Source organism: Aquarana catesbeiana, linkage group LG12, assembly GCF_042186555.1.
Source record: "Aquarana catesbeiana isolate 2022-GZ linkage group LG12, ASM4218655v1, whole genome shotgun sequence".
NCBI lineage: Eukaryota > Metazoa > Chordata > Amphibia > Anura > Ranidae > Aquarana > Aquarana catesbeiana.
The window spans coordinates 50,772,139-50,795,008 of record NC_133335.1 but is presented as its reverse complement, the minus strand read 5'-3'; the positions used below and the strand labels follow the sequence as shown (position 1 = coordinate 50,795,008).

At 45.6% G+C, this 22,870-nt stretch overlaps 1 protein-coding gene across 1 annotated transcript; it reads left to right on the top strand.

Annotated features, from left to right (window-relative positions):
- The first annotated feature begins 319 nt into the window (after positions 1-319).
- Positions 320-20,940, top strand: TMUB2 (transmembrane and ubiquitin like domain containing 2). The gene is made up of 3 exons (XM_073607758.1): positions 320-551; positions 8,771-9,414; positions 15,404-20,940. The coding sequence occupies exons 1-3, from the start codon at positions 324-326 to the stop codon at positions 15,765-15,767; spliced, it is 1,236 nt and encodes a 411-aa protein (XP_073463859.1). The 5' UTR covers positions 320-323; the 3' UTR covers positions 15,768-20,940.
- The last annotated feature ends 1,930 nt before the right edge of the window (positions 20,941-22,870 follow it).

The following is a 22,870-nucleotide window of genomic DNA, read 5'->3' as shown; positions in this document are numbered from 1 at the left end:
ACTGGACAGTGATGGGAGAAGCAGAAAACGGATGAGCTCCTCCCTCTGCTCTATCAGGATGTTCCCTGATCAGTTTCCCCGGTAATGATGACGTCACACTGAAGTCAATACGAAATAATCATTTTATTGCATAGGCTGAAAAATAGAAATCATATAACACAGATCATCCCTCCCATGGTGCAGACAGCACTTCCTCGTCTAATATTTCTAGTAGAGAAACCTGGCCATGCTGGATCTCCTCTCTGCTGGCACTTGAAGTCCCCCCCAACGCTGCACCACTACCGCCTGATCATTACACTGGAGGACCGCCCATATCTGATCACATGACCCCGCCTACTGGGCGGACTATGGTAATGTCGGGTGCTCCCATGCAGGCAGGTGATATTGATCGACGCATGCGCAGTACAATCCAGACCTGTACGGTGGCAACACCAAGACGTCACCCAGGCCCGCCCTCCTTGGTCGCGCTGCGTGTGACGTCACTCTTCCTGTGTCGGGTGGGCCCTGGTGACCCGGATTTGGGGCTGACAGGATCGCAGCGGCGGCTGGCGGTGAGTGACATCCGTGTCCTGATCTGACGTCACTGCGACCCCTCCTGGTCTGTGATGTCACCCTATACCGTCGTGTTTAATACCTGTTACTGTATACCATGTCTGTATATAGAGATATGAGGGGCTCCATTGTAGAGAATGTCTGTATATAGAGATATGAGGGTCACCATTGTAGAGAATGACTGTATATAGAAATATGAGGGGCTCCATTGTATATAATGACTGTATATAGAGATATGAGGGGCTCCATTGTATATAATGACTGTATATAGAGATATGAGGGGCTCCATTGTATATAATGACTGTATATAGAAATATGAGGGGCTCCATTGTATATAATGACTGTATATAGAAATATGAGGGGCTCCATTGTATATAATGACTGTATATAGAGATATGAGGGGCTCCATTGTATATAATGACTGTATATAGAGATATGAGGGGCTCCATTGTATATAATGACTGTATATAGAAATATGAGGGGCTCCATTGTATATAATGACTGTATATAGAAATATGAGGGGCTCCATTGTATATAATGACTGTATATAGAAATATGAGGGGCTCTATTCTATATAGAGATATGAGAGGCTCCATTGTAGAGAATGACTGTGTATAGAGGTATGAGGGTCTCTGTTCTATATAGAGATATGAGGGGCTCTGTAGTATATAATAACTGTATACAGAGATATGAGGGGCTCCGTAGTATATAATGGCCGTACACCTGTAAAAAAAAATCAGCATTTTGGCCATAAAATGACTCCATCTCCTAGAACATTATATATTTTCTAAAAGCAGAGGCCCTGTAGAATAAAAAGATGACGGTTGCAATTTTTGATGTCGCATGATATTTTTGCAACTTTTCAACTTTATCAAAGCAAAATTTCAGGAAAAAATATAATACACCGAATTTTGGTGTAAACGCACAATAGAACAGCCAGTTTGTTGGTAAGATATTAACGATGAGCTTGTGTCGAGTCTATAGATACCCAACATGGCAAGTGTTTAAAATTGCGTGCGCCTGTAATATCACAAAACAACTATGTACATAAAAATCTCCACAAGTGTCGCTTTAAATGCCTTTACTGCTCATCGGTTTGGGGTTCGCTGTGAGCTCCAATGTTAGAATTATCGCTTTCGCTCCAACGTTTGCGGCGATATCTCACATGTGTGATGTGACTGTGGATTACATACATGTACGCACCCTGGGCATGTGTTTGTATCCGTGGGTGTCTGTGGGGCATCAAGTGTTGCATTACATTTTTGTTTTGTTTTTTTTATACATTTTACTATAATTTTAGTTTCATAAACTTGATTATTTTTAAATGAAAATGTATTGCTATTACAAGGGATTAACAAAACCTCATGTGATAACATTGGGCAGGTGACAGGTGCTCTATGTAGAAATATTGGGGGGTCTACTACGCGGTGCCTTTAAAAAAACAAAATAAAAACTACCAAGTTCCCACAAAAGACAGCATCACAGTAGTGTCCTCTGTCCCCTTCACATCCCCCTCCCACTGCAGTGTCCTCTCCCCCCCACAGTAGTGATTTGTACCCCCCAACGCAGTGTCCTTTGCCCCCTTAAAAATCACCCCTTGCCCACAGTAGTATTATGTACCCCCATCTCGGTGTCCTCTGCTCCCCTCCCCCCTCGGTAGTGACCTGTACCCCCCCCCCCAATGCTGTGTCCTCTGCCCTCTTCACATTACCCCCCCCCCCTGCTTAGAGTGCACTCTGCCACCAACAGCATTGGGGGGGGGGGGGTACAGAATGTTGCTATGTCCTCTGCCCCCTTCACATCACCCCCCCACCTGTCCTCTGCCCCCCACAGTAGTGTTCTGTACCCCCCAATGCTGTGTCCTCTGCCCCCCCCCCCCACACTAGTGTTCTCTAACCCCCCCCAAATGCAGTGTCCTCTGCCACCAACAGCAGTGTTCTGTCCCCCCCCCCAGGCTGTGTCCTCTGCCACCAACAGCAGTGTTCTGTACCCCCCCCCCCCAGGCTGTGTCCTCTGCCACCTTTACATTCCCCTCCAACTGGTGTTCTGTAACCCCCGTAGTGTCCCCCACCCCCAGTGTCATCTGATCCCTTTCACATCAAGTTCCCCATAGTGACCTGCCATCCCCCCTATACACACACAACACCATGTAGGTAAACCTTACCTCCCAGCGTGTGTTCATCTAGGCGGAGATCAGGAGATAGCAAAGTGCTGTGTGGAAGGCGGGAGCTGCCAGCGTTCATAATAGCAAGCTGGTGATTGGTTTCTCACTGGGCAGCTCCTGTCCCTCGCCCTCCATCCAGCGCCCAGCTCCTGCTCTCCGATCTGCAGGCTGCAGCTAACAGGAGAGCGGCGGAGGCTGGGGGCGGAGGGAGGCAGAGCCATGCTCGTGATCCACCTGTCGGCCCGCCACGGTCTGTCGACCTCCGATCTAACTGGTCAGAGATTTGCTCGGTTGGATGCTCCCTTGGCTGTAGCGGCGAGGGAATGGAAGCTCTGAAATGGGTAGTGACTAAGGCTCAGTTCACACTGCCGTGACCTACACTGTGACTTCCTGGCAATCTGCTGGTAACTTGAGTACTACTTGATGTGACTTTGAAGCAACTTTCAGGGAATGCCCGGGTAATCTTTCTGTAATGTCGGATCCAAATCACTTCAATATAGATGAGGATCTGACTTCTGATGAGGAGGCGAGGTCCATTAAAGCAGAGATCCACCCAAAAGTGGAACTTCTGCTTTAAGGAGTCCTAACCCCCTGACATTTGGCATGTCATTTTTTTTGGGGGGGGTACCTTGTTTTGACAGGTACCCAACTTTCGCCTGCGCCGCCTAGGTGACTCCTCCTCTTCCCCCCTCCCTCCCTGCAATCTTCTGGGACACATCACAGGTCCCAGAAGATTGCTCAGCTATTCAGGATGTGCAGCGCAACTTGCACCCAGCTGAGAAGCCGCAAGCTGTCAGTCAGGTACCAGCACAGAGGAGAGGCGGGGGAGAGAACGGAGGCTTCGGGCAGCCGCGTCGCTGGACCATGAAAAAGGTGAGTGTGTGTTAATTAAAAATCAGCAGCTACACTTTTTTTAGCTGCTGACTTTTAATAAACTGGAAAACGAGTGGAGTTCCGCTTTAGAGTCTATGGGTACAAGGCAGATAGAAGTCGCCTTTCAGTAGTACAGGAACCTTCTCTAAACTTGGAGTGACTTCAGTAGTGCTAATTAACACAGCTTTCATTGACTAACATGGGATTTCACATGTCATGCGACTTGGGGTCTCACAAGTTGGATCCCAAGTCGTGGCGGTGTGAACTGAGACCAAATCATCATCACTTCCAGTTTTATTCAGTGCAGAGGAGATGGTGGTCTCTGTTTCCTCTCGATCGCCATCCTGAAGTGACTGGTGTGGTCCTGGGCTTAGGAACCACATGGGAAGGGGGGGGGGGGGGGCACACCACATTGCTGTCGCCTGCACTATGAAAGTGATCAGCGGCTATACAGTCACCGGATAACTTTCAAGCTGGGAGCCAGCTGAAGAGATACAGTATAAGCTGATGGACTACAGCCAAAGAGCTGAACTAGTAAAGTGTTAGCTGGAGGTCTGCTTTAATTTGTACTGACGCTCCCCTCTTCCCAGACTGACAGTTCAGCAGGGACCGGACGAATATCAATCCATCTATGGCTGTTCCCGCTAGAAAGAAGTCAAATTACTGGCTTTTCCAGGGACAAGAATGTTGGAAAAATTTTCCTTCAGTCAACTCTGCAGCCAATGAGCTGCAGAGCTGATCAGTGTATTCTGACAGCAGAGGAGTCCTCCCCCACCTGGAATGTGTGCTTTACTCAAAGCTAATGAATGAGCTCCTTCACCCCACGTTGTTGCCATACACTAAAAGGACAAGTTTTTTTAGTAGGATACAAAAAAAAAAAAAAAAATTGTCTGATCTCTTCTCTTCCATATACTTCAGCAGGAACTTGGAGATCTCTACTATAGGAGGCTCTTGTATAATTTTTATTATAAGAGCCCTGTGTTGTCTTGAATTTTGGTGAGCTTTGTGTATTTTTTTCCCAGATAGGTGTAGTAAACCGGTGTGAGACTTTACCTTCCTGTAATAAAGACCGCTCACTGCTGCTCTCTCCATGTGCAGGGTGACTGGTCTTGTCTCCGCCCCCTCCTGTAGTAGGTGGAGCCTGCTGGGTCCCTCCCACAGCTGCGCTCTCTGCACCAGCTATGTACAGCACAGTGATTATGTCGCTGCACCTTTTACAAGGCAATATTTCAGTTTGCAATGGCATTTAATGTACAAAGGAGGTCTGTATCCTTTTTAGTTATAAAGGAATATATTTAAAGCGGAGTTCCGCTTAAAAGAAAAAAAACAATTAAAAGTCAGCAGCTACAAATACTGCAGCTGCTGACTTTTAATAATCGGACACTTACCTGTCCCAGGGTCCAGCGATGCGGGGGAACGAAGCCCCGCTCGTCTCCCCCTCCGCTTGGCGGCACCAGCATTTTAACTGTGGGCGCCCGGCTGTGCACCCACTGCGCATGTGCGAGCCCCGCGCCGTGACTGGCCGTGCAATCATCTGGGACCTGTCACGTGTCCCAGATGATTGCCTAGAGGGAGGGGGGAGAGGTGATCTCCTTTCCTGCGCTGAGGGAAGTGACATCAGGAGCCCAGGCGCTGAAGGAGGCAGGTTTCAAGGGACCACATAGCAACAGGCATAAAAAGGTAAGTAAAAAAAAAAATTCCAAATTTTTTTTTTTTTTTTTTCCATACACATTAATATTTTTTAAGGTGAAACTTTAAGGTGAAATTTCAGCCCCCCCCCCCCCCCCCCCCCCCCCCGTTCTTCCCCTCCATGATTTCCTTTTTTCTCCCCCTTTACTGGTTATCCAGGATTTTCCTCCAGTCAGATCCACATCTGCCCCGAGAATCCTAGTGCTGTCCTGCGAAGGTGCTGCAGCCTTGGTCTCACGTTGCCATCTGATGCAGAAAGAGGCAGCCAGGGCCCAATGAGACGCATCAGGCCATGGTAACAGGTATACATCATTTTTATCTAGAATGAGCGGGGAGGTTGCAGGTAGGATCACTTTGTTTTTGAGAGTGAAGGTCTCCTTTAAATGAAAGTTTTGTGTATCTGGAGTTCAGCTTTATTCCAGCTTTTACCCATAGTCATGCAGAGCTAAGACTTACTGAATGGCTGTTGAAGCCTGCTAGCAGCTGGTTTAAAGTGACAAGCAGCACTCCTGTTATGATCCATGTTTAACATCCTTAAACTGGAAATGAAGCTGCTGGAAGCTTATACAAAAGCTTGACGTTCACGTTGCTCTTATAAATTCTGACTCTTGTATGTTCAAGGCCATCAGGAAGTTTTATGCGTGCCACCCATGGTTGGAATTATGCACCAGTTTCTGCTGAATGGGTGTCTGGTGATCCTTTATGATAAATCTGCAGCGCGGGGCTGACTGTTCATTTGCTGACAGCTTAGCAGAGCCGTGGATTGTACCCTCTTGTGGTTTTGGCTTCTGTTCCAGGCCACTGATACGATTGTATCTGTTCATGGTTTCTATGAGATGCCATCTACCCTCATGGCTGGCAATAAATGTTCTCCGTTATCTGATTTCTAAATAAAGTTTGAATGCATAGGAAGGTGCAGTGTTTGTTTCTGTCATAGTAACAGGGAGCCAAATGCAGCCCTTTATAGAGGTGTGTGTGGTGTGTTCCTGGCCTGGCTTAGTGTCCTGTATGTGACTACAAGTATTGGAGACACAGGAGCGTTCTAGCTTGAAAAAAACTGGGGAGTTTTAGAAGCTCCATCATGTTAATTTACTGTGTGTGTCCCCATTGGAGAGATTTCTCCTCCCTTCCTGTCTTGGTGACATAAGAGACGATCAGTGAATGCAGCCCATTCAAGCAAATGGGACCATGCTGCAACTGTCCCACAGCCACATGCAAGGTTAAAACAAGAGGTGAGGAGGAGACATATATCGGTCAAACATCTCTGAAAAGTGATCCAACCATTGATGGCTTTTCAGAGGTGCGGAAGTGACAGCCATGTGTCAACATAGCTTATATCTGGTGTTTCTCTCTCCGGCAGCTGCATGCTGGTTCTGTTACATGGAATGTAGTGAGGGAAGGTTTAGGTTGACATTTCCATTGCTTACACTTTTACCCTACCTTCACACCTATGCGTTTTTAGTGCGATTTGCAATTAGAAACGCACTACAGTCCATTTAACATGGTTTTCTATGGTACACGTTCACATCTATGTATTTTTTAGCCGGTGCGTTTTTGGAAAAGATCAGGGACTTTTTTATAACGGCAGATTACAGATGCGTGTTTATAGACTTTAATGGAGCGGCACTAAAAACGCAAGTGTTGCATTTTTTTAATGCAATTTTTTATGGGTTTTGACGATATTTTGTACATTTTTAAGAAAAAAAATTGACACTGTCATTTTACATTTATTTTGTTTTTTATCACTGTTATTACTGTCACAAGGGATGCAAACATCCCTTGTGACAGTAAAAGGGCATGTAAGAAGTACTCTTTATGGAGGGATCTGAGGTCTATAAGATCCTAAACCCCTCCTCTGCACTTCAAAGTATTCAAACGTCAAGATCTGGTTTGTTTGGGTCTTTGGCCAGCCGGCATACGTGCCGGCTGGTTGCTCGGACCTCCCGGTGGAATGGGAGAGCCCGGGCGAGCAGTGGGAGTGGGTTGTCCCCTCCTGCTGCTTGTAATTACAACCGAGTGGCTGCTGAGCCGCATAGGTTGTCATTACAATAAAGCCAACCGTCCGCTCTAAAGAACGGTACCGGGGGGGGGGGGGGGGGGGGCGGATGCATGCAGCTGCGTGCATCACGCCAGTAAAACCCCTCGAAGTAATATCGGTCAGTTTTTTTGACTGATACTTCTAAAAAAGTGAATATCGGCCACCCCGATAATCAGTCGATCCCTACAGAGAATATAGCGCTTTAATAGAGGAAAGCTAGGGGACGTGGACCACTGTGGTGGTGAGTATAATACCTCTACTATTATACAGAATCACTTCAGGGAATTAATCGGGTGACAGCTTTCATTGCCTGCCCTCTTTGCTAGTAAAGCCAGCCATAGACCAATTAAAATTGGCCAGTTTAGCAGATCTGTCTATGGGCAGCCTGGTTATACTGAAGACAATCCACTGATCAGCTTCAGTACAACTAGCCTGTCAGTTTTTTGGGGTTTTTTTTGCCTGATCACTGCCGGCTGTGAACATTGTATTCTCCCAGTGGGGACGGCTTCCTGCCGGCAGAATAGTGTAGCGCATCGGGAGGGATTCCCCCTTTAACACTGACTGTGTTGCTAGGGAAATCAATCACTTTTCTTTCCTTCCACCTGAGGTTAAAGGAAAGAAATTTGCATAATGTAGGACCAGTCTTACACTTTTTTCACACCCTCCCCAGTTACCTGCCAGGAGAAACTGGTTTATCTGGTCATAGGGTGTTGGATTCTTTCCCCGCCTCCATATGGCTTCTTTTCTTCTACATGTCAGAGGTGCCCCTTGATGACTGGAGGGATAATGATCAAACAGCAGTAGGAGAGGTGTAGGGAGTCAGACACAGAATAATGAATGAAGCATAAGCAGCGGGGTCCATTGAAGAACATAATTGGGGGGGGGATCAGCTTTGTAAATAGCATTGGCGACCTCTTTTGTTCAGACTATTGAAGGATCTTTTGTTACCAGTGATCAAATACTACATAATAGATTATTGTGTTCATGTATGCATTGGAGAAGACAGAGGACTGGAGACCAATGTAGTCACAGCCATCACCACACCCAAAATGTCTAATTTGGTACAATGGACACTCAATTGTGTTCTAGTAACACATATCAAAGAAGATTAAAGTTATACTGTAAAGACCAACTCCTCCCGTAAACAAATGTTTTAGGTGGAATAACATGCACATTTCTTCTACTTCTTGGGGGTTCCAATGTTGAGATCGGCCAACCACAGTCTCCAGTCCTTCCCTGATTGTCTTAGTCATTACATAGCCAAATGATGGTGTCATTCTCTTTGTAAGAGGGTTATAGGATGGATCCTACTCGGGGGAGTCTTAACTCTGGCACTTTAGAAAGACAGTAGAAGTCAGTCTTGCCATTCCATGAGTAATAACACCTTTTAGGTGGAGCTGGCTTTTCTATGTTGATAATACACTTCTTTAATTTTTTTTTTTATTTTGCTGTAGAAAATGGGCACGGAGTCGCCCCCGCCAACCATGATAGAGGGACTCGGCGATGAGGTGACCGTTGCAGTGGGCCTGTTTATCCTGCTCCTGGCACTCGTTCTGGCATGGCTGTCAACCTATGTGGCCGAGGGCAGCGATCCCCTACTGGGCAGCCTGATGCCTGCTGGACGTAGAGAGCCTCTTTTGGGCCTCAGCAACCCGGTGCCCCCCAATCCTGAAGCACAGAGGACGGTGGAGCCCCAAGTGGAAAAGCCAGAAGAAGGGGAGCAAGGCCAAGGTGGAGAACAGGGTGCTGGCAGTGAGAGCGCCAGCCTTGACCAGATGCTTGACATTCAAGGAGTGCCCAAGCGTGGTCAGCCAGTGACAGCTGTAAGTGACACAGATGAAGACTTAACAGAGGGAGAGGTTGATGGAGCGGACATTTCCCAGGAAGTAACTAGACGGAAAGTCCCACCAGAAGAGAGAGAGACAGAGGGGGATGGCGGCACTAAGCAGCAGGACCATGAATGGAGGAAGAGAACCAGCAAAGGCCAGGAGCAGACACAGCCTGAGGAGGGACTGATCACTGTGCGGCTAAAATTTCTGAATGAAACGGAAGAGGTTGCTTTGGTGAGGCCAGATGACACCATCGGAACCCTGAAAAGGTAAGACATTTTTGATTGGGATCTCCCACTGACACCAATGATGGGGCGCTATACCTCCCACTGACAACAATGATGGGGCGCTATACCTCCCACTGATACCAATGATGGGGCGCTATACCTCCCATTGACACCAATGCTGGGGCGCTATACCTCCCATTGACACCAATGTTGGGGACACTATTCCTCCCACTGACACCAATGATGGGGGCACTATTCCTCCCACTGACACCAAGGATGAGGGCACTATTCCTCCCACTGACACCAAGGATGAGGGCACTATTCCTCCCACTGACACCAAGGATGAAGGCACTATTCCTCCCACTGACACCAAGGATGGGGGCACTATTCCTCCCACTGACACCAAGGATGGGGGCACTATTCCTCCCACTGACACCAAGGATGGGGGCACTATTTCTCCCACTGACACCAAGGATGGGGGCACTATTCCTCCCTCTAATACTAATAATGGGAAATTTTTTACTACCACTGGCCATAGCCCGGCCCCCCTAAAGTTTGAGGGACAGAAAACTGACCCTTTGTTGGGAAAGTTTGGAGACCCCTGTCCTATGGCGTTGCTGTTTTGCTGTAACGCCCATTGAGAGGAGTGGCTACTGCAACCTGGTGACTCTGCCCATGGAAGAATCCTCAGTGTAACAGAAGCCATTAGATGTCAGGGGCCCTGACATCTAATGGATGAAATACACCTCCATAAGATTTCAACCATTAGCAGTTGAAAGAGGAGCTCTGGTTGCCATGGATTTCTGCACATTCCACTAGCTGCCATGGAATTTTTTTGGTTACCATAGATTTCAAGACATTCCACTGGTTGCAATGGATTTCAGGGCATGCTATCTTGCTTTGCTTTGTTGAACAAACCACACTTTTATAAATATAGTATTTATCGGTGTATAACTCGCACCCCAATTTTAGGAGGAAAGTTTAACCACTTAAGCCCCGGACCATTTGGCTGGCCAAAGACCAGAGCACTTTCTGCGATTTGGCCCTGCGTCACTTTAACTGACACTTGAGAGGTCGTGCGACGCGGCTCCCAAACAAAATCGATGTCCTTTTTATTTCCCCACAAATAGAGCTTTCTTTTGGTGGTATTTGATCACCTCTGCGGTTTTTATTTTTTGCACTATAAACAAAAAATAGCTACAATTTTGAAAAAAATGCATTATTTTTAAATTTTTGCTATAATAAATATCCCCAAAAAATATATAAAAAACATTTTTTTTCCTCAGTTTAGGCCGATATGTATTCTTGTACATATTTTTGGTAAAAATTCGCAATAAGCGTTTATTGATTGGTTTGCGCAAAAGTTATAGCGTCTACAAAATAGGGGATAGTTTTATGGCATTTTTATTGATAATTTTTTTTTTTACTAGTAATGGCGGTGATCAGCGATTTTTATCCTGACTGCGACATTATGGCGGACACGTCGGACAATTTTGCCACGATTTTGGGACATTCACATTTATACAGCGATCAGTGCGATTAAAAATGCATTGGTTACTGTGTAAATGTGACTGGCAGTGAAGGGGTTAACCACTAGGTGGCGCTGTAGGGGTTAAGTGTGTCCTAGGGAGTGATTCTAACTGGGGTGGGGGCTGTGTGTGACACGACACTGATCATCGCTCCCGATTACAGGGAGCTGTGATCAGTGAGAGTGTCACTAGGCAAAACAGGGGGAGATGCTTGTTTACTTTAGCATCTCCCCGTTCCTCCTCACTGTGAGACGATCGCGGGTATCCCCGCGGACATCGGGTCCACGGGACTCACGGTCACGGAGCTCCCGGCGGGCGCGCCCGCAAGCCGCCTCCTAAAAAAGGCAACATACAGGTATGTTAATCTGCCTGTACGTGCCCTTCTGCCGCAGTATATCTGTGTGAGGCGGTCGGGAAGCGGTTAAGGAAAAAAACTTTTATATTTTAGATAAAGAACTTTGAAGCCAAATTAGGGTCACAGCTAATCGATGCACCCTGCTCAGTGCCCATCTGCAGCCTCTAAATTGCCCATCAATGCACCCTGCTCTCAGTGCCATTCTGCAGCCATTAAATTGACCAACAATGCAGCCTGTTCAGTGCCCATCTGCAGCCTCGCCTTTCTCATCATTGCAGCCTTGCCAGTGTTGGATTATCCCTGCTGTCTCCGAGGGAAGAGGAGGAGTGAGCGGCGCTGAATTACACACAGCCGCGATCACCTGTGTACCCGGCGCTCCGTCACTCTCAGCCACGCCTCCTGGCCCTGCATTGGGCCACTGTTCTGCCTATCATATGAGCAGGGCCAGGAGGCGTGGCTGTGAGTGACGGAGCGCCCGGGTACACAGGAGATCATAATTCAGCGGCGCTCGCTGCTCTTCCCTCAGAGACAGCAGGGATCGGTGTATAACACGCATCCACGATTTTCCCCTGATTTTTAGGGGAAAAAAGTGCGTGTTATACGCCGATAAATACGGTAGCTACAAATGCACTTTTCCTGCTCAGATTCAGTCCCTTTGACATTGTTGCCAATTTCAATTTTTACGATGTGCATTGGTGGGTAGGCTGTAAAATAAATTTTTGGTTATAATACAAATTCTTGTAAACACGGATTTCAGTAGGAAAAATAATTATTTTGATCCCCTGCAGATTTTGTAAGTTTGCCCACTTACAAATGAAATGAAGGGTCTATAATTTTTATTTTAAATGCTAGAGACAGAATATCAACCAAAAATCTAGAAATAATACATGACACAAATGTTATAAATTGAGTTGCAGTTCAGTGAGTAAAATAAGTATGTGATCCCCTACCAACCAACATAAATTCTGTCTCCGACCCTGGACTGCTTTGTGTGCCGCTCAAGCTCACTGAAGCGGGGTGTAAATCCCAAGCATCTGCCGCTGGGAATGCTCTCCAGCTCCAGTGATCACGCGTTGGGGGTGTGGCCTAGTTGGAGTCCAGGCTGAGGTTGCCATTGACATACTCAGCATAGGGAAAGCACAGATGTGCGGCTCCAGGGAGTCCTTCCTTACATGATTCTGTCTCCCACAGACTGTGCTCATGTGGTACACAGATTAGTCCTGTCAATTTTAAAGGTGCTCCGAACGACCAGTCATTATGTGTATGAAAGACAACTCTCCACAGAATCTTTCTTCCATTCAAACCTCACCAACATGGGCAAGACCAAAGAGCTGTCAATGGACATCAGGGACAAGATTGTAGACCTGCACAAGGCTGGAATGGGCTACAAGACCATCAGCAAGAAGCTTGGTGACAACTGTTGGCACGATTATTCGCAAATAGAAGAAATATAAAATAGAACCATCAATCGCCCTCTGCATGGAGCTCCATGCAAGATTTCGCCTCATGGGGTAAGGATGATCATGAGAAAAGTGAGGGATCAGCCCAGAACTACACGGGAGGAGCTTTTGAATAATCTCAAGGCAGTTGGGACCACAGTCACCAAACAAACCATTGGTGACACAATACACAGCCTTGGATTGAAATCCTGCAGTGCCCGCAAAGTCCCCCTCCTCAAGAATGCACATGTAGAGGCCCGTCTGAAGTTTGTCAATGAACATCTAAATGATTCAGAGATGGATTGGGAGAAAGTGCTGTGGTCAGATGAGACCAAAATTGAGCTCTTCTGCATCAACTCGACTCGCCGTGTTTGGAGGACAATGCTGACTATGACCCTAAGAACACCATCCCTACAGTAAAGTACGGAGGTGAAAACATTGTACTTTGGGGCTGTTTCTCTGCTAAAGGTACAGGCTGACTTTGCCACCTTGAGGGGCAAATGGATGGGGCCATGTATTGTAAAATCTTGGATAAGAACCTTCTTCCCTTAGCCAGAACATTGAAGATGGGTCATGGATGAGTCTTCCAGCTTGACAATGACCCAAAACATACCGCCAAGGCAATAGGAGTGGCTCAAGAAGAAGCACATTAAGGTCGTGGAGTTGTCATGTGACAGCCAAGAAACCTTTAAAGTGGAAGTCCATGCTAAAACTAAAATCCCTGTATCTATAGACACCCACGATCTAACACTAATCTACCTAGCCCTGTAAAGAAAAAAATAGTATACATACCTTTTTTGAACCCGATCCGACCCGGTCTCCAGCGGCGGAAGCTCTGCAGAGAACGCGGCCGACAATGGCTGTGAAATTAATGGGAAGTGACGTCACCCATAGCCTTATTATGGGGCTTTCGTTGTCGTCTGTGTCCTCTGCACCCGGCTGCACAACGAAGCCGTGGCTGACAGCTCAGTGTGGGATCAGGTCAGAGCCGCTTTAAGAAAAAGGTATTTTTACTCATTTTTTCTTTACAGGGCTAGATAGGTTAGTGATAAATCGGTGGTGTCTGTAGATGCATGGACTTCCACTAAGGGTTTAGAGAAGATCTGTAAAGAATGGACCAAAATCCATCCTGAGATGTTGGCAAACCTGGTCACCAACTACAAGAAACGTCTTACATCTGTGATTGCCAACAAGGGTTTCTCCACCAAGTACTAAGTCATGTTTTGCTTACTTATTTTACTCACTGAACTGCAACTCAATTTATAACATTTGTATCGTGTTTTTTTTCTGGATTTTTGGTTGATTATCATTTAACCACTTGCCGACCGGCTCACGCCAATATACGTTGGCAAAGTGGCACGGGTGTGCAAAATCATGTACCCGTACGTCGCTGCATCATCTGCGGCTAGTGGGCGTGTGTACTCTGCGGGAGCTTGACCGCGGGTCTGGTGGACTCTGTCCGCCAGTGGCCTGCGATCGTGGCACGGAGATAAAAATCGCAGATCGCCGCCATTACTAATAAAAAAATGAATAATAAAAATGCCATAAAACTATCCCCTATTTTGTAGACGTGTTAACTTTTGTGCAAAAACCAATCAATAGATGCTTATTGCGATATTTTATTTCTTTTTTTTTTTTTTTTTTACCAAAAAGGGATATGCAATTAGCGGATCTCCAGCTGTTGCAAAACTACAAGTCCCATCATGCCTCTGCCTCTGGGTGTCATGCTTGTGGCTGTCAGAGTCTTGCTATGCTTCATGGGGCTGGAGGTCCGCTAATTGCAAATCCATGATGTAGAAGAATACATATCGGCCTAAATTGAGGAAGAAATTTGTTTTGTTTTTTTGAATATTTTTTTGGGATATTTATTATAGCAAAAAGTAAAAAATGTTGCTTTATTTTCAAAATGTCCCCTCCTTTTTTTTTTTTTTGTTTATAGCGCAAAAAAAAAAATAAAAAAATGCAGAGGTGATCAAATACCACCAAAAGAAAGCTCTATTTGTGGGGAAAAAAAGGACGTCAATTTTGTTAGGGTACAACGTCGCACATAATTGTCAGTTAAAGTGACGCAGCTCCGTATTGCAAAAAAGGGTTTGGTCAGGAAGGGGGTAAATCCTTCCGGGGCTGAAGTGGTTAAAATACCACCCTTCATTTCTTTGTAAGTTACAAAATCTGAAGGGGATCAAATAATTATTTTTCCCCACTGTAAGTAGACTATCACCTGAATCCCACGAGCCAGCTTGATCAGCATAGCTAGGAGGGAGAGTATTTCTCCACACACCCTATTTTTCCTGTAGGGATTAAAAGTGCATTTGTGACCAGGCTCTAGACCAGTGATGGCGAACCTTGGCACCCCAGATGTTTTGGAACTACATTTCCCATTATGCTCATGCACTCTGCAGTGTAGTTGAGCATCATGGGAAATGTAGTTCCAAAACATCTGGGGTGCCAAGGTGCGCCATCACTGCTATAGACATTCAGGTCTTCAATGTGCTTAACAAGTAGAAGAGGAGGATCAGGGCTGCTCTGTGCAAAACCATAGCACAGAGCAGGTAACTATGACGTTTATTATTTTAAAGAAAATTCTTTAGAATCACTATAATATAATATAATAATATATAGTGTATTTATTGAGATTTGTGCCTGTCATGTGTTTGCCACCACCTCTGTTCACTCTTAACGTCTTCCTCATCTTGCTTTTTCTCCAGTAAATATTTCCCAGGCCAGGAACCTCAGATGAAGCTCATTTTCCAGGGACAGCTCCTACACGACTCCTCACAGACCTTGCGCTCCCTCCATATCACAGACAACTGCGTCATCCATTGCCATCGCTCTCAGGCAACCGTCTCCTCCTCCCCAGTAGGCCCCGAATCCGGAGGGACGTCTACGGAGCACACCGGCCTCACCCCTCCCATTGGGAACCTGATGATACCCATCTTTGTGGTCATGCTGGCTCTGATCTGGTATTTCCGGATCAACTACCGCCAGTTTTTCACTGCCCCTGCCACGGTCTCCCTGTGCGGGGTCACTGTTTTCTTCAGCTTTTTGGTCTTTGGCATGTATGGGCGATAGAACTGTGAAAAAAAAAAAAAGGGTTTAAGTGACTTCTGACTGTTGTACAGATTTACTCTGTGGGATAAACCAACAAAGCTTCTGTTATGTATTCTGTATCGATTCACCAATACCTTAATCAGGCTTAATCCCATTCTCCGTACCAAATGGATTGGCCGTGATTAGGGCCTTAAGCGGTATTAATTACTGTGTGGTATCCGATAGGCTTATGGTCGCGGTGTCCCCAATTTATCCAGAAGGGCCTTGTGTAACAGGAGCATATTACGGTGTAGTTACCCCATGACCTTTACGACACAATGCTGGCATTGAGGTCAACAACAGGCTTAATAGGAAGCTCTGCAAGTTTTGGTCTCTAAGGCAGTGCCAGTGAGGATGGGCCAAGGAGGCCACATGTATGAGATCTGTAGGGGAGAGCATTGTTTGAACCATGACATTGTCTAAGGTTAATAGATTGGTATCCGCCACCTCGAAGTGAACCTCTAAGGTCAGATGTTACCTGGCACAGCCAAGTTTCCCCTTTAAGGCTGGAGGCTTCCAATCCTGGATCCAGTGCCTATTCCATGGTGGGCACTTCAATGTATGGGATTTGGCAGAGGTTTGCTATGTTGTACTTTATTGAACTAGCTTGGGCTTTGGCGGGAGTTTTGAATATGACAAATAACCAGCTTCCTTTGGGGCTCAACCTTTTAACTCAATCAAAACACCTATCACTAGAGACATTGTTTTTTTGACACTCTATAAGTATATTTAAAGGGCCACACCACCCAAAACCTCTTTGTAGCATGTGGATACAGAGATATCTGTATTTAGGACTGGGAACTCTGTTGGCAGAGATTCAACCACAGTTAAAAAAGTTGGTGGGATTCAACTACTGAACCTGAGGTATTTGTTTTGTGTGGACTGACTCTTTTTAAAGGAAACTCAAATTGATGAGAGAAGTCCATTAGCTGCCATTGCAGACCTTCCTGTGTAGCATCCTCTGTCTTTGTCTTCAGTGCCTAAACAGGTAGGCAGAAAATGTATTAAATCATTCAGAGTCATTGGGTCAAAGCTGAAGGATCAGCATGATGGCATATTCATAGGAATGGCAGCAATGGCATCTTCTGTATTTCTCTCAATGGCAGGTTTTCTGCAATAACGCAGTACATAGGGTAGTGATGTGCAGTAACCCATGATAGCCTTGAGTGGGAGGGACCAGTGAAATCTGGTTTCTTTCTGATACAACCTCATTGTACTGTGTAATGAGGCCGTGAGGATTTGTTTCCCCGTCTTATATGAAATTTAGGTATTTTGGTGTTGCATGGTGTAAAGTTGGACAGAGCACAGATTGTGGTAATACCTGTGCATGTTGTGAAGCACCGTCTTAGGTATCTGCACAGGTGGTAGTGTTACTACCCGCACCTTTACTGGGGGCAGGGGCTCATAGGAGAACAGGTCGGTGTGACGTCCCTACAATCCGGGTCTGCAGGCCTCTGGGTTTCACCTTCCAAAATGGTTGGTGGGCTATATGGTGCAGTATATGAAAGGTGTTTGAAATGTTAAGTCTATATTTGATATTCTAGAGCAGGACAGGACATTATTATATAATAACCATTATGGATAGGATCCATTTCCATTATACGCACATTTTGCTTTTGGCAATGGGGGTCTGTCAGTAGTAGGCACTTGATCACATTTCTGCATGTTACCATGGGTTGTGTTATTATTATTATTATTATTAATATTTACTGCAAATGGATGCAGGGACAGTTCAGAATGATCTGTTCTCTGTGCAGGCTGCTCAGATCTTTGGAACATGCAATAAAGGGGCCTGGAGCTTTTAGATGGTACTGAAAGAAAACTACTGTCGGTATGTAGAAACCTATTTGTATTTTGGACTGATTACTGCCTCATAGTAACTATCAGTATTCGTCTGGAATGTTTTTTAGCCAGTTAACCCACAAAAAGTGTCCCCAGAATCACTCCATAGGCAGCCAGTACCTCCAGAATGACTCCACACACTACCCAGTGCCCTTCTAGTAACACAAATAGTGATCCCATATACATACAGTGACCTCATTAGTTCCCCGCAATCAATTCCCCAATTATGAAAAAACAACCTCATGATTCACTATGTGCCCCTATAGTGTTTTTCAGTCACACAGGCTTCTGCCCCAATCCCAGTGCTTCAGTCCATGCCATTGTACTGCCAGTGCCACCTCTACAGTCACTAGAGATCCTGAACTGCAATGACTAAGGCTCCATTCACACTTGAGCAACTTGTCACGGAATGTTGGACATCAAAGTTGCATGGCAAGTCGTTCCCCATGTTTTCCAATGATTACCATTCATATATGCGTGACTTAAAGTTGCAGCAATTTAAAAGTAATTCATGCACTACTTTGGTCCGATTTTCATGCAACTTGAGGGCTATAGACTTTTTATGTTGACCCTCAGAAGTTGCATGAAATTCGTACCTGAATGTTTTGTTTTTTTTTTTTTTTTTTTTAATCAACAAAAAAAAGGTTTTTATTGATGAGATCACAAGGCATTACATGATACATATTACCTATGTATGTCATAGAGGGACATATAAAAAAAAAATCAGGAGTCTTCATTTTCATAACAACATAAGAGTGGCGTTAACTATAAAGCCAATACTGTTATCATACAGCCAAAAAGTATAGGCATTGTATCGGCCTAGTGCTCATTCAATAAAGAAACAAAGTTAAGATAAATTAAATTAAAAGAAAAATAAAAGTAGTGGACCAACCATTGAGATATCACCAGGGGTTCAGATCCATCAAACATGCAAGGCACTTTCAGTATGTCTCATATCTTCTACAGTATAAAACTTCCAAGAACATCGCTTTATGTCCAGTTATCCCGTCAGCAGCCTATCCAGGGCCAGTTGTGGTGGGGCCACTTCTGGGGAGTTTAACCAACTCTGCCATATATTGAAATTTTTTTTTGTCGATTTTTCTATGTTGTTATGTGTTTTTTCCCGGATAAGAGTAGCATTGACCATTTGGATCCACTGCGCCTCCCTCGGGGTACGTGCCGATAGCCACAAACGGGCAATCCGCTTTCTGGCTAATTATAGGAGTCTCGTGAGGGCAATGAGTACCGAGGGGAGGTACGAATCTTCTTCCAGGCTACCTAGTAAGCACACTAGTGGTTCCAGCTCAAGCTGAACCTGGAAAACACTGTTTATCCTGGTGACAACGCAATTCCAGTACCTCACTAGCTTGGGGCAACGCCAGAGCATGTGTATGAGGTCACCTGGGTGGGCGTGGCATTTGGGACATATGGGGGAATCGCGCCTTCCCCATTTATGCAACTGCACAGCTATACCCTGTGCAGTATGAACAGGTGGGATAGTTTCTGTGCCGCTGATACTGATACCAAGGGGCCCACTCCCAGGATTTGGTTCCACTGCTCACCATCAATGGGGCCAACATTGTGCTCCCACCTCTCTACATGGCAGCAAGTCTGGGGCTTGTATGTGTGATAATAGGTGAATATAAATTCTAGAAATGATACCTTTCTTCTCTGGGTCAGAGTATATGGACTCAAGGAACGTGGATTCTTCTAACTGCAAATTAGAGTGTCTGCTCTGATATCTAATGGCGTGTTGTATATATTGAAAGCGGTGACCTTTGAGTGCAGGGAATTCGCTTAGCAATTGGGTAAACGGTTTTAAGACAGGTCTGTTGAGTATTTGGGTGAGGAATCTAACCCCGGCCCTTTCCCAAATCGACCGATTGGGTACCCTGTTCAAATCTGTGTAAAAATGGTTTCACCATATAGGGGTCTGACGGAGATATCCCGTCAAACCCAATGTGGTCTTAGCCCTCTTCCACATTTTCATCAGTGACCTAACCGTGGGGCAAGTGGAGGGGACTTTAGGGAAGCCCATCTCCATATTAAATAGGGCAGTATAATCTGTTTCAGGGCCCAGGAGGAGACCTCTGGAGGGATCAGACACTGACCCAAGATCCCAACCCGTGAAATGTTGTAGCTGTGCAGCCAGGTAGTACATTAGAGGGTGCGGGGGACCACCATGCCTCCTTGGTCCTTAGGGAGCTGTAGAGTGGCCACTTTGTACCTGAATGTTCTACAATGCAACAGTTGTCCAATATCATTGGTCAAAGCCAAAGTCGTATCCAAGTTGCACTCCAAAGTCAGCGCAACTTTGGAGTCGCACAAGTGTGAATGGAGCCTAATGTGAGTGTCTAGTACGTGATTCCCTCCATGCACACCGGTGACTTCAACTCTTGGGCTCTATGGGAGCTGAGATTTTGGTGCCATTGCTGGACAGTCAATGGGTTCTGTGCAGAAGCAGACTGGACAGCCCAGCAAACTTACCCCAGGGAGAACATTTTATTGCAATATTAATCCCCATAAGTCTGACAGCAACATTTGGAACTTTTCCTATAGGGTAGCATGCATACTTTAAATCTAAACTTCAGACAGAACACCATTTCATCCAGGTATGAATAATAATAAAAAAACAAAAACGGTTACATGTATTTTTATATTAATACAACTAGCATTGTTCTCTAAATCTGTTTTTATATCCTCTTCCAGGAATTCCCTGTAGTTCAGCTCCCATACAGTCAGAGCTGTAAAAACAATATATTTAGCTGTTTCGCCTGGTGTTCAGCTTTAACAGTATGGGGCATGCAAAAGGAATAATATGAGATATTTAAAAGTTCATCACTTGCCCTGAAAAAAAAAAAAAACTCCCCGCAGTGGAGTTGTAATGGGCATTAGCTGACTGTACGCCTGGCAGCCACACAGGTTTCTTTACTAAAGCTGGTGAGTGCAAAATCGGGCTCACTTCTACATAGAGACCAATCAGCTTCCAGGTTCTATTGAACAAGCTGAGCTTAGAAGCTGATTGGCTGCCATGCACAGCTGCACCAGTTTTTGTACACCCCCCCCATATTGTTTGTCGGTGATCAGATGGGAATGTTCTCTAACAATGTCAAGGAGACGGAAGGCTTGTTATTGATTTCAGAAAAGTTCACTATGGACTACTTGTGATACAAAGATGGGATTATTCGACCCGGCTCACTACCTGACACGAACTAGAAGCTGGAGGAAATGAGACCGCTGCTTTTATTTTACCATGAAATGAAAAACAAATCTGAATGAATAAATAAAAAATTTTGCTTCTTCATGAACTGGATTTGAGGGGTAAGAGCTTTATTTTCCTCTGTACGCTAATTAAAGGTTTGGTTCATGTATTGTCCAATCAGCATTTTTGTTTACTGGTCACTGAGACAGCAGAATGGCACTTGGAAGGGCTTGGCCATGGCGGCAAGAGCTCAGTGACGCAAATAAATTGAAGCCCATCTCTGGGGGGAAAAAAATAAAATATAACTTAATACCTTCTATGACCATGCTGTCCTCTGCTTTTACTCATTCACAATTAATAAAACACTTTTTTTTTATCTCCCTGAGTTTGCTGTCACATGACCCCCCCCACAATGCCTTGTCTGGTAATGAAAACCAGTGATCTGCTGCTAAAGTTCAGGCCCACCAACCGGCCTTGTTGACATACCTTTATGTAAGTACCTTCAGGTCTCTGTGAAGACCCCAGCAATCTTGAGGGCCCAGCTAACGGGTTAGAGAACAACATGGGCATTTAAAAAAGTACCCTCCCTCAGTAAAGGGCAGAAGATGGATTACTTGTCCGGGGTGGCCATGGTGAAGATTCCAAAAGGCACCTGTGCATTTTTGGGTCTGGTTCAGGTGCGAGTTCGGGGAAAAATTCGGACCTGAATCGCACCTGAAGCAGTGAATAGAAATGCACGAGACCCCAGGCTGGAACCTGCGGCCGCACATATGTGAACCTGGCCTTAGGCTGGCCATACATTATACAATTTTCTTGTACAATTTTCCTTTTAGAGTTGCCAAAACCATATAATATGAGGTCACACCTAAACACTTTCAATTTGTATGCAATCAGGCAAGCCCTAGCACTGCATAGTTGAAGAGGTGTTTCTGGCTATTTAACTCATTCCCGCCAGCCATACACATATATGCGGCCTCTGTGCGAGTGGGCCTCAATGCAGAGAGGCCGCATATATGCATGCCTATAGATAAACAGAGCTGTGCTGAGAGCACACTCCCAACACAGTTACCGGTGGCTAACGGAAAGCTCCTGATCTCTACATGTGATCGGGAGTTTTCCGATCATGTGACAGACAATCATGGCGGTCACGTGATCAGAAGCCCTGCCCCACCTCCTGGCACCTGAAACCCCTTAAAAGGCTGGGAGGCACCGGGACAAAGGGGTTGAGGTGTAACAGTAAGGGTATTAGGCCCCTTTCACACGAGGCGGACTCCGCTTCCACGGAGTCCGCCTCGGTCCGCCGGCTCAGTGGGAGATCTGTCTGTTGATCTCCGCTGAGCCGGCGGATGACAGGTCCCTCTCTGCTCACTGAGCGGGGAGGGGCTTGTCAGGCGCCGCTGCCGCCTATGGAGGGATCGGATGAAAACGGACAGCATGTCCGTTTTCATCAGATCTCACCCGATCCGCCAGCAACGGACCTGGATGTAGGGCCATCCGTCTGCTTTTAGCGGATCAGACCGGGTCGGATGTCAGCGGACATGTCTCCGCTGACATCCGTCGCTCCATAGGCTAACATGGAGCGCCCGTTCAGGTCCGCCGTCAAAACTGACAGACGGACTTGAACTCTCCGATCGTGTGAAAGGGGCCTTAAGGCTTCTGCTTTTAGACAGAATTTTAACATGGAGTACAGTTTTTCTAATCTGCAAATTAGCAGAGCGATGTAGTGCTACACAAATGTACTTTTTATTACAGATAACATTTACATGGCTATATATGCAAAGTGCTGTTCCCTGTAGGGCACAGGATAGGTGTATTTGATCTCTGCTAGAGGTGAATTATATCCTACATTGAGGCTTTTTTAAACATGTTTCTCCTGGCAGAAGAAAAGCAGCTTCAAAAACAAACCTAAGCTACGTTTTTACAAACATGTTTAGAAACATCAACATTATTTCATTGGCTAGAATTATACATTTTTTCTGGTCACTGATATGAAAAAATGTTCACGCGCTAAACGTGCATAGTGCTTAGGCATGTTTAAACG